We start from the raw sequence: 12,430 nt of genomic DNA, 5'->3' as shown, positions 1-12,430 counted from the left end.
ATGCGACTTTTCGAAAATCATCGGCTCGCCAACCAGCGTGTAAAGCTTGAGGCGACCATGCCAAAAAAGAAATATCTCGGACGGGCTCTAGTTCGTCAAAATAAACGCAAGGATAGGCGACCTTTTGTAAATGTCCAACAATGCTTCTTTGATTTTTCTTCTAGAACTATGCTAACCCTGAAGACTCCCCTGATTGGTGTCATCTTCCTGTGAAATCCATTACTCAAGAGACTACTTTGGATGATTTTTTGCATACGGCAGATTTGTCCAACAGAGACTTTGCAGCTCGTAATGCACATATGTTTCATATATTTGTGCAGAGAAAGTGAATGTTAGAGTTTTATCTAAGGCCGAGATCGTTGGCATAATAACTCCGGAGGAGAGGGCAAGGCGCAAAGTTTTAATGCAGCAAAATAAAAGCGCCCTAACCGTCCTCAAAAGGTTTGAACATTTGCTTTATCGATGGGCTATACATTTGAATGTAGACCAAAAATTAATCGGAACATGACAAAAGAAGAAATAGCTAATGCCGAACAGGGAGCTTACTTATCTTGGCGTCGGGATCTCGCAAGGTAGGTTTAGTGGCTAATTTTAATCAATCGGTGGGGCGTAACTTGTAGTGGGTTTTTCCTCTTAGGCTGGAACAGCTAGATGGGATTGTGATAACTCCTTACGAGCGCAACTTGGAATTTTGGCGGCAGCTGTGGCAAGTCGTGGAACGAAGCGACGTCCTGGTTCAGGTTGTCGACGCTCGGCAGCCTCTTCTTTTCTTCTCTACCAGTCTTAATGACTATATCAGAGAGGTCGACTCCCATAAGGGAACCGTAGTCCTCATAAATAAGTCTGACTTTTTAACACGTAATCAAAGGTGTGTCTGACGCCTTTGTGTAGTGTGTGTTACTATGTCCTTGTGATAAATGTATATATATTTCTAAATAGGGACGCTTGGGCGAAATACTTTGACTCTGTCGGCGTTCGTGTTCTGTTTTTCTCTGCACTCAATAGCCAAAGTCAACTTTCCGTTCAAAGTATCAGGGAAGGCCACGGCCCTTCCAGCATTCCGGAAGAAACCAAAGAAGAACTAGAAGCCGAAATATTGCAAGATTCTCTTAGTGTTGACGAAATGTGTAAAGATTTTGATGAATCGAGTTTGACTTCATCCGAAACCTCGACAATGCACGGTGAGAGTGAGGAGGAGGGCGGAGGGGAGGCTTCAAGTGAGTCGTACAGTAGGTGAGCCTTGATTTTAGTATTTGTATTTTCTGTTTACTAGTGAGAGAACAGTGCTACTCTTTAGATCAAGAATATCCTGCACCTATTTTACCATTTAAATTCAACCAATCTATTTGTAACACGATTTTGCCCAACCAATTACTGCAAAGTGCAAAATGTGGTGCTGGTTGTGGATGTGTTAGTTCAGATCATAGGCTTTATTTGGGGCGTTACTTCATTGTTCAGTGCGGCTGACGTCTTGAAAGAGAAAATTGAGGTGGTCAATGGTTGCGATGTCCTGTCAGTGCATGAGCTGATAGATGAATTGACTCACCTGGGGACGAGACATGGGGATTTCCCCTACCTCACGGTGGGATTCCTGGGCTATCCCAACGTGGGTAAGTCGAGTACACTCAATGCCCTGTGTGGCGCAAAGAAGACCCCGGTTTCGGCAACTCCTGGCAAAACGAAGCACTTTCAGGTGAGTTCTCAGGCCTTTACATACTTTTGCATCCTGTTCTGATTTCTCGCCTCGAGCCTTTTTTCGCACCCAGACTATATTCCTTCAACCAGATTTGCAACTCTGTGACTGCCCAGGTATGGTAATGCCCTCCTTCGTCTACACTCAAGAAGACCTAGTCGTTGCTGGCATCCTTCCTATTGATGAAATGCGAGATTGCATTCCCCCGATTCGTGTCGTAAGTCTCGTACCTATTCTTAATTATTTGAGGTTAGTTTTACATAAATTAAAATTGGAAACTATACTAATCGTGTTTTCAACTGTTTTTATAGTTTACTTGAAATAGCATGTTTTAAAAATGGAATTGACTATTTTGCAGTTGGGCTTACTGTTAATAACATTAGTTCTGTATTTCAAAGTAATGAAGTCAAGTAAATAACACTCAGCATTCCAGGCTTTATAGCTGTTACGAAGCCTGCTTATTCCTCATTTACCAATAACACTATGAGTCGAATCAAATCGGCCGACTTCAGTTATCGCGAACAAGTTTAATCATCACTAAAAGTGGGATGGAACCCGTGGGAGTTTTTCAGTCCCGAACTTTTGAGTCCTTCCACAGATATGCGAACAAATTCCACGAGAGGTGCTCACCGCCCTCTACGGTATCTCTATTCGTCCGCCGAAGGAGTTCGAGGATCCCAACCGACCACCGACGCCTCATGAGTTGCTTGCCGCCTACGCATGTATGTCATGCTCGTGCATTTTCTCTTACAAATATGCATCCTGTAGTGTTACAGTGCCTCGTTGTTTCATTTTCCATAATAAAAACCACTTTGTAATCTCTTCTCTCTTAGCTAAAGTGTCACTACCCGCAGTATTTATGCATTCGCCTACCAAAAGGGAAAACTGTAGAGCGAGTAGAAATGGACTACAACTCTATTAAATTGCTGCACTTCTTGAAATCCCTTCGACTTTTTTCCTTATTCCGTTTTGGGAATTCGGACTCCTGATCACTGCTTCTGTTAATGGAAGTGAAAATAACAACAACCTGCAAACCATGTCTTCCAGTCCCTTCATTTGTATCGTATTTGTAAGTGGGTTAAATTTAGCCAAAGCTGTGGTGATCTGATGCCTTGTTTGATTGCGTGTCTAACTACTCGGCCTTGGCATGTTGTACTCCTGCTCTGTAGTACGGCCTTCAGGTGATGCCATTAGCTTCTTAAACCTTCTGAGGATGACTTAAGGCACCACAAAAGGAGACTCTTGAAGCAGATATGCTTATTTTTATTTAAAATATTTAAATATGCTTTAACCCATTTCTTATGCGGTTGATGTTATTTGGTCCACAACTTTGGTCATGTGTTCACAGCAAACTACAAATATTTCACGATTTAAGATCCACCTAGTTCAATAATAATTCAGCTTCCTCAGCTTTAAATTTCTGCTCCTCATTGCCACTTCATTAATAATTCCGACGTCAAGGGAATCTTGGTCACACATGATTAGCAAAAGGGTTTAAATATGTATACCGCATGATCCCTAGTGTCATTAGGCTTACAGATTTTGAGGAATCCTTAAATCCCTCTTGGCTTTATCCTCGTTGATCCAAAGCTCACTTCATCTGAAACCAGCCTACATTGGACCTGTGATAATGGAGGAGGGCACCCTGCGGATAATCACGTACACTCACGTAGAATACATATTTATAAAAACAAATTTCTTGGAATTCCACTTTAATATTCACTAAGGCTGATGGTCATTGCATGTGAGTTCTCGCTGAAGGGTTGAAGGACTGCCCTTTATGAAAACGATTCAAGTAGTTAGTGAAAATATTTTCTTTCTAAGGGCTTACCTTCCGATACAAATTTAGCATACACGCATGACGGTTATCATAACTGTTTACCTTCGGTCTGGCTGATGTATATCAACATTTTCTCTGAATCCATGCTTAGGAACGCGGTATTACATCATGTGTTTCCTTTTAAGAAATCCGCAGCTCCAAAGCCGATGAGTACTAGACTTTTACTTTACGCAAATGATTGCGTTTATGATCACAATGCCCTTTCCCTGACCCCCACATTCCAACACAATAAAACACGTCATTTTGATTTGTCTCGAGTCTACAAGAAAGCAGCAGACACACTCAAAGGTGAGAACTCACACGTAGCTATGTCACGAAAACACAGGAAGAGGTTAAAGATCTTTGCAAACTACTATGGACAGTCACCTTTTGTGAATGACTACTATCATGCATTGTTCAGAAGTCAGCTAAATACACTTACACAAATATGCTCGAATTTTAGTATGGACTACGGTTGATAGTAATGGAAATTTAGCCTTCCTCGCCGTCAAAATGACACACCCGTTTATTCATTTTCCCCTAGAACCACAAAGACCAATCATAAGTTTATAATAAGGTTTCTGCCTTGCCTTTTAATCACACACGATGTTAAATAGTATTGTAAGTAACCACAGGCGAAGCGACTGGAGACTTGAAATTTTAAAAGGAATCGGCAAGATTCGGGTTAAAGCTAGAAACGAATGTTGCAAGTCGCACATTGTGCGTGCTTTGTAGAGTCGAGACAATATCGTGGAAGGTGTATCATTGTGAATCAGATCTTGCCAAGATCTTATGCGATGATGATCCCAAAGGAGTGGAACCACACAAGTGGTCAATCGATTTTCAGTCACGCGAGCGCAGTCAAGGCCTCCGGTGCGTGATTGGTTGGGGAGGTGACATGATCAGCTGTTTCTGCGCGACACTTCGAGCGCACACGCGAGGTGCGTGCATGTCGGTGGGTGAACGTCAGCACAAATATTTTCGCGTCCACATAGTAGCACACGTACGGCACCCAGCGCACCCCACTCCCCTCCTCTCCCACCATTGCGCCTTTCACCCGGTGTCTGACCTACCAAAGCTGGCAGCACAGATGCTGGGGATTCGTGGGTGATGGGCCTCTGGCCCACCAATTGGTTACTGTAGAGCCCAAGCAAGTGTGCCTACGTAGGCAACTTCGTTCGCGATAAACACGGACATCGCCCTATCAGGCTGCTGTTGACTAGCCCTCTGGTAATGTTCCATATTTCCCCACTTTTCTCAAGCATTCCATTTGCATGCCGGTAAACAGTGCCTTGCTTACACTACTCCGGCGCATGCCTGCATCACGATGATTTTAAGAACTCGTGGAGAGCCCCAGTGGAGCATTAGGAATTCCTTTATCATGCTTTGCTAGAAAAGACTTTTTCCTAATACCGGATAGAGCGAACTTTACCTCACCAAAATGAGCCGATATTTCTGAAATGTAGGGAAATATGAGGCCTTAACTTGGTTGCTTCTGTTTAGATAATGGTCACACAATATGGTGGCATATGTGATGCGGAAGCTTACGCCTTTCCTCAGAACACTCACTTGTCAACCGGTAAAAAAAATTAACAAAAAGTAGAGCAAAAGGCTATTGCATAGAATAACAAGTGAAAACCAGAAATAAACATAGTTTACTCTACATAATATAAACTAGACTTAGTGGAAAGGATCGAACTAATTTGGTTTTAATTAAGGTCCTATTAAAGTACCCTAACTGCATTTCATAAATAGAGGCGGGCTTCTTCAAAGTTTCGAGCAAACTTTTAATAAACTAGTCTGCCAGTGGTTTCAGTCATTAAAAAAAGGAAACGCACAACCTAACGGATCTCTATTTAAGAAAGCCTTTTTCTTTAGTCTTCCAACAACAGAGCCACGTCACTAAAAACTTTTAATTATTAAAAGCAGATTATGATTACTTTTGTGGCGTACTTTCTCTCCGATGTAAGGCACTATCGACGATCTCAAAGGATCAATACGGAGAGCAAATTGAAAAAAACACATTAACTGATGTTGTCTTCATGTGACACGTTATTTTAACCGCCATACTAATACATTTCACTTTACCTATGTGTGTGTGTCACGTATGTGCGACTTAAGGGCTTGGGTGAGGTAGCTGTGCTATCACATACGTGCAGTAAGCATGCTAAGTGGCCATCGCAATTATTTAAAGGCTGAATTTTGGACTAACTAGCTTAGGAGATGTGATGCATTTGCCGTTCTCACTACACGCCTACATGGCACCGTCCTAACTGCATGGCTATTGAAAGCCCGAAGGTATGCGGATAGCAGCCCTTAAGTAGCAGCATTAACTAACCACAGAGCCAAAATTTACGTCAGTCTATCAGATAAGCACTTAATGGCTGCTGACGAGTCTCGATTTGTTTTAATTTATTGCCTTTCGAGTTTTTGAAAATATCGATTCAACATGGCATGTAAAGTTCAAATATGAATTGTCACTCGTGCACACTGAAGATTTTACATTGTCTTCTATCATTTTTTTCTTCAGACCACCGAGAACGATGTCGAAGAAAAGTAAGTATTTTATAATAAAAAACTGCAAGCCCTGGCTTAACTAACATGTTAGTTACCTGTAGCAAAGGCGAAGGTTTTCGAGGCATTGCAAATTAACAAGCTGTTGGATTGGTTCATGAAAACGAAGTTCTCTGCGGAATGTAGACCATCCTCCATTTGTAATAAATGAAAGTAGGAACAGTTGTTATTTTTTTGCGCGAGCGCAGACCCTATTACTAAAAATCTGCATTTGCAGAAGCAATTCGTGTTCATTAACGCCTGCCACGTACACACAAGGCAATTAGTTGAATTTTATTAACTAGGCTCTTGTAAAAATGGGTCATAAGGCAACATGGAATGGAAAGATGTAATTTTAAACTACCCCTTCCCAAACGTCTGTTTTAGCCCTCCCAAGCACGGCGAATAACCCTTTCAAGCAGGCCGACAAAGCCGCTAATCCTGCGGGCGCTAAACCGAAGTGAGTGAATTTCAGTCGCTCGGTTTTTACGATGATGTCCCACATTGCATTAGAAGCTGTGGACTCGAAAATACGAATGAACAATCAAGAAAGTAACACAGAGTACAAATTCCTAAAATCCAAACTAACCAGCCGGTAATTATTCCCGCCGATGAATATAAAAAAAAAATTTGCGGAATGTGAGAAGCATGCAATTGTTACACTTTTCTAGGCAAGCGTGTTCAATTAGGAAAACCCAAAGAAATCGTAATACTATCACCAAGACGCTATCCCTTGGCGTCTCTAAGGGAGTCACTATCAGAATAATTTCTCCTATAAGTTATCTACCATTTACAAGCGTATCTTAGAGATATAAATGTAATGAGAGCAAGAGTTAAAATGAAGGAGAATTAGCCTTTTATGGCATTGGTAGGAGTCGTTGATATATCATTGTGTTTCTTCTGAAAAGTGACAGATCACTTTAGCTTTAAGCTAGAAGTTGCAAATTTTTAAGTTTCGGTGACCAGTGCCGGTGGTCTCCGAGGCTTAAACTGAAATGGCCACCGAGCTCACTTTATCACCCATATCACCATGGCACTCGAATGATTACCGTGAAGCACAATTTACTTACTAATTGACTGGGGAATTATTTACATGAGATTGACGCCAGCTTCATGCATTAACAGAGCATTCTACTAGCACATGAATTGAATCTGGTTGGGGACGTAGGCGAACCACAACACTTCACATATTACATTCCCTCCAATACATACCCATGGACTTATGTTTCCAAAGAGGAATGTTATGGAAACAATCCGCACCTTTCTTCCTTTCTGACATCACCATTAATTCGTTCTTGCCGTGAGAAAGTCTTTGCCGCTGAATGGGTTATTGCAGCTGGTGTTCCTTTGTGCATACATACCTCAAGGTTCCACTCCCAGCTCCTTGGTTGTAGTTCCTGAAGTTGGTTCAATTATGGAGTACAAAGTCTTACTCCAAGAAAATCTGATTTCACTGCAGTAAAATGATTATTGAGCCTTCATATTGCCAGTTATGTTCTGTGATGCAAGGCTAGACAAAGTCAGACAATTGAACTAAGCTGCTAAATGCAGCGCTCAGTGATTTACTGGCGTGAAGGAGGAAAATGCCAAACGATGTCACAAGTGTACAATGTAGGAGGGACAGCTGTGGGCCAAGTTACACTTGAATTAGAGCCTTGCATGCCAAGGGTTTGATTAGATTCGTTCCTTCTCTCGATCATGCTTTAAAACTTTATTAATGAGATCCAGTGATTGGAAGATGACAGGAAGCAATTACGCTAAACATATGAGTCTATGTCACGCTACAAATTCCAAAATGGATACATCCGATCTGCGCAATGCTGCTAACCAACCAGGATATTCCAGTAGAAATGGAGAATGCCTGATCGCTCACATGAGTGACCAGTGAGAAGTCGGCTTGGTGAATGGCGTAACACACACAGTTTGATTGGTCTAGTCGTGGAAGTACAAGTCATGAGGTGAATTTGGAGGCAGAGGTCTTGTTGATACGTGTGAATAGGCCAAAAGAGGAAAATGCTTCGTCGCAGTGTTTCGTCTTCGGCAAATTCGTACACACCTTCCTATCGACCGGCAGCAAGGAGTCATACGTAAGTGAAGCGGAGCATCCATTCCAATGAACCATTAGCAATAAATTACTTAAAAGGTGTTTTGTATAAGAAGTACTGATGGCGACCATGCCTGTTGCTTGGATGGGTAGCCTTCTTATTTTTATTGCAGAAGTAAGGCCTATTTATTTATGAATTGTAGGTGTAGTGGCCACTATTATATGATTATTTATTTTCCTAAAACCACTTTCAAGCATAATAAAATGACAAACTTAGAGTAGCTCAAGAAGCATTGTCTAACGCATTCGGTAGGTTTTATGTACATGTGGCGTGACCAGATTTACTACGCATTCAGTTCTGACTGATCTGTCATACGGAGTTTCATCCTTCGCTTTAGCCATCCACAGTCGACAAGTGATAGCTAAAACGCATTTGTGATGCCAACGATGAAGTGTAAAAACTTGAAAGTGAGGAGAATGACTTAAACGAAGAATATTTGTTTAAATGTATACTGCTAAGTATACATCCATTCCATTAAGTAGAGAAATGGATGAGCATGAAATTCACAACAATATCGTGGCATCATGATCCCCTACCAAGATTATAATCTCTGCAAATCCAAACTAATTTGAAGCAGTACAGTCTTAAATTTACAGGCTCTATGGCTGCCTGGATGTGAGGAAATCTCCCAAATCCTAGCAGTTTAAAAAAATACTTTGTTAATCAATTTGACTATAATCCCACCTGCCTCTGTGAAACAAGTTGATATCAAAAAACTCCATCCTTTTCTAAGAAAAGCGACTTCTCATCAAAGTAGACCTAAACCTTCTACACATAGGCATGGGGCTCGGAAACACTTTAAAAATGTCTTAGTAACGGATAAATACTTCAAATGCCGGAGTCCGAGGTACATGCTTATACGACAGTAGAAGAGTGATACTTCTGTATTCATCTGTTTAAAAGGGAGGTGGGCTCAATGAAAAGGATATCTGAATACGCAATCTCCTCGAAGGAACCTCACAGAGGATTGAGGGCAAATGAGTTAGAAGATGGTTTGAAATTAAAGTAGGATAATGAACTCTGACACGGTTCTTTTTTGCTGTAGCTTTTTGGCGTCCAAACGGTCGGGTGCGGCCTCGGCCAAGGAGATTATGCTGCACTGGTGCCAGGTCATGACCAAGGGATACCCGGTGAGTGTCCTACAACCCATCCCTACATCCTCCCCTTCAACTTCTTTGTGTGCTAATTACGATCTCAGGCCGTAGAACTTAAGCTAATATGATTAGATAATTCAACGAAACCAGAAGTCCAAACTACTCCCCTCTGTACTTCTATGCACAAAATTTCAAATCCTCGGAACATTTTCAGAAGTTGAATGGACCTGCCACCACGACTTATGGCCAAGTTTTTATTTTGTACTACATTCACTTAATTTAGGAATGTGGAACCAAGGTAGTTTTAGACATAAATTAAGAAGGAAAATGTGGCATGAATTTGACATTTTATTTACTGACACTTTGATCGAGTTTTTATGAACGATGTGAATACAAGTGGATGCACTGCCGTGAGAGTGAAAATTTCTTAACTAGTAAACACGCAATCAAGCACGATTTCTAATACAAGTCAAGTAGAGGCGTTCCTCCACCGTCCTTCTGTTTAAGTGCGTATTTTCAAATTTACGTCACTCAAAAAGGCAGCTGCAGATTGTGAACATGGTGCTTCTTTCCAAAGCCCTAAATTACAAAAATAATATTTTTCCTACCCAAAAACATCTATGTTACACGAGCAGTATGTTGGATGAACTTTATATGATACAAAAGTGGTGACTGAAATGTGATAGAAATAAGGGAGGCCTTGAAGAGAAAATTTTCCGCATTGCTGGTTTTTTAATTACGCCTTCCTTAAGGCCACGACATTTTGCGTCGTACAGAAAACCTCGCCCGTATATTGCAGGCATGTTCGCAGGTCTGGATGCATAATAGAATAAGTTTTAACGCGCTGAAGTGTACTTTATTTGAGTGCATACGATTTTGTTTATATTTGCGATAAGGCTAGGTTAAAATTGGACATTAGGGTGGTTCACTCGTCCCTTATGGGATCAGAATTAGGACAGATATTAGTAGAAATTTTAGCATATTCAGCTATACTTAATTATAAAATCAAAAACATTTAAATAAGTTGCTTTGTTCAAATTCGGTATTTTTAAGTAAGCTATCTTTGAGACTGCTTGTTGTTGAATGGCAAAGTGACAAGGCATGTTTTATTTGACTTTCTGATGCAGCACGTGGAGGTGAAAAACTTTGGCAGTAGCTGGGCAGACGGAATGGCTTTCTGCGCACTCATTCATCACTTCTACCCTGACGCTTTTGACTTCTCCACTCTGAAACCGGAGAACCGGAGGGCCAACTTTGAACTTGCATTTAAAACTGCCGAGTAGGTCTACATCTCTTGCATTTAACTCATCATTGTTACCAAAATGCACACCTGCTTATCTTCTTAGAATCGAGCGTCAAAACATGATCTTTGGGGATCAATTTTACGCGAATTCCTAAAACTTGAGTCAAATGTAATAATTCCTTGAAATAATAACACAGTGAAGATCCATACCACCAAAAAGCACCACAATGAGCGTCGATGAGGTAAGGTGGTCGAAATTCATTGGAAAAATGCCACTTAAGATTTCGATTTCATTACCTTGATTTACAGAATTTTCATTTATTTTGACAAAATGCTATGGTTTGTACACTAAAAAGCCTAGTTAAAAACTTGCGTAGATATGGAAGATCAGCGTTGTGAAAGAACTTGACCTCAATTTTATGGATGGATGATGAGTCAGTGCTTCAAACTTGACCTTTGCGTTTGCAAAAGACCCCACCCATAACTCCATAACTGAAGTTGATGACACTTAAAATTAATTGTTAAATGCGGAAAATATAGATAAATATTACAGTTTTTAAAACTCAGACAAATGAATTTTTCATTTAAATTTATATTTATTGAAATATTTATGATGCTATCACTACTGAAACAACCGGATATTTATGAGATAGAGCTGAATTGTTTACTTATCATTCATCAAGGGCTTTTTAGCCCTCATCATTCTCGTAGAACATCTTTCCATGGGCAGAATTTGTCTAGCTTATTGTAAAAGTCGTTTAGCGTTGACGAAAAGCTTATGCCAACGATGGAGTTGGCACTAAACTGTTCCACAACCTGCTCCAAAACTAACATCCATCGTAGAATACTACCTTTAACTGTTGTAAAGCGCTTAGGGAAGAAAAGATGCTTTGTTTTTTGAAGATTTTGAGGAAAATATTCTTTCAATAAGCAGTTTAGGATAGTTTTGCTTGAAATAGTTTGCTACAGAAAGATTGTCCGTGCCTCCTCAACAAGGTAAATACTACAACCATTCGTAGGTACTCTAACGAATTTCTAGTACATGGTGTGGATGTGCTGACGTAAGGTGGATACAAGTCGGTTTCTCTAATTGCGGTACAAAGTGCAACATTTCGCTTATCAGTAATCATGGTTTATTCTGAAGATAGAAAATAATCCTATTAACATACGAAAAATCAGATGAATGACACTTTCATCATTGAGCTTGGAAACAGGAATTGCAAAGCATTTACAAAGGCAAATGTGACGACCCACCTACTTTACCAGTGACTGCTTTATTATTAAAAGGGGCAAATACAAAGAGTAAAAAGAGGGATCCATTTCTCATGAATTTTTTTAAGCATTTAACAGAATACACAGGTCGAAATTTACACCAGATGTGCACTTTGAAATATGTTGTTTTTTGCGGTTTTTCAACGAAGGATTTCACCAAGTTCATTCACCCTCCTCTACCAATTACGGGGAATTTAGAGTTACTTCGGAAGATAAAATGCCTCATTGCAAAAAACTGCAAGCGTTGATAAAACCGCTTTATTGTGCATTCACAGTAGAAGATATGCTGCATTAGAGAATTCGAGGTATTTCTTTAAGCATGGATACTAAAGAGTTGATAACCAGCCATAACGACCACTAATAGGTAAACTGTGAATATGGACATCGGGGCTTGAACTGCCACGGTAAATTAAAATGAACTTAATTGTGACGCTACTTTGTTGACCATTCAGGGAGCTGGGCAACGTGGCGCCACTTTTAGAAATGGAGGATTTGCTGAGAACTAAGGTACCTGATTGGAAGTGTATCTTCACGCAAATCCAGCTTTACTACCGTCGATTCCAACTGGAACAGGGCGCCAACGCCAATAAGCCTCCAGTGGGACTCCATCCTTCCGCTCCCCCGCCCAACCCTGAGGGCAGCTCCGCTTGA

At 40.7% G+C, this 12,430-nt stretch overlaps 1 protein-coding gene across 1 annotated transcript; it reads left to right on the top strand. All coding sequences in view use genetic code 11, as the record gives it.

The window, feature by feature from the left end:
* EGR_08670 (Large subunit GTPase) lies at window positions 1-12,430 on the top strand (the record flags this gene model as incomplete). Its single annotated transcript, XM_024497919.1, has 16 exons — window positions 1-126; window positions 165-288; window positions 321-441; window positions 486-572; window positions 638-868; window positions 940-1,233; window positions 1,459-1,693; window positions 1,767-1,910; window positions 2,292-2,415; window positions 4,289-4,467; window positions 4,656-4,742; window positions 6,043-6,068; window positions 6,463-6,525; window positions 9,216-9,300; window positions 10,392-10,543; window positions 12,232-12,430. The coding sequence occupies 16 exons, from the start codon at window positions 1-3 to the stop codon at window positions 12,428-12,430; spliced, it is 2,277 nt and encodes a 758-aa protein (XP_024347689.1).

The sequence above is a fragment of the Echinococcus granulosus genome (genome assembly GCF_000524195.1).
Source record: "Echinococcus granulosus chromosome Unknown EG_S00114, whole genome shotgun sequence".
Taxonomy (NCBI): domain Eukaryota; kingdom Metazoa; phylum Platyhelminthes; class Cestoda; order Cyclophyllidea; family Taeniidae; genus Echinococcus; species Echinococcus granulosus.
The sequence above is the reverse complement of the archived record's forward strand: the minus strand, read 5'-3'. Positions and strand labels throughout refer to the sequence as shown.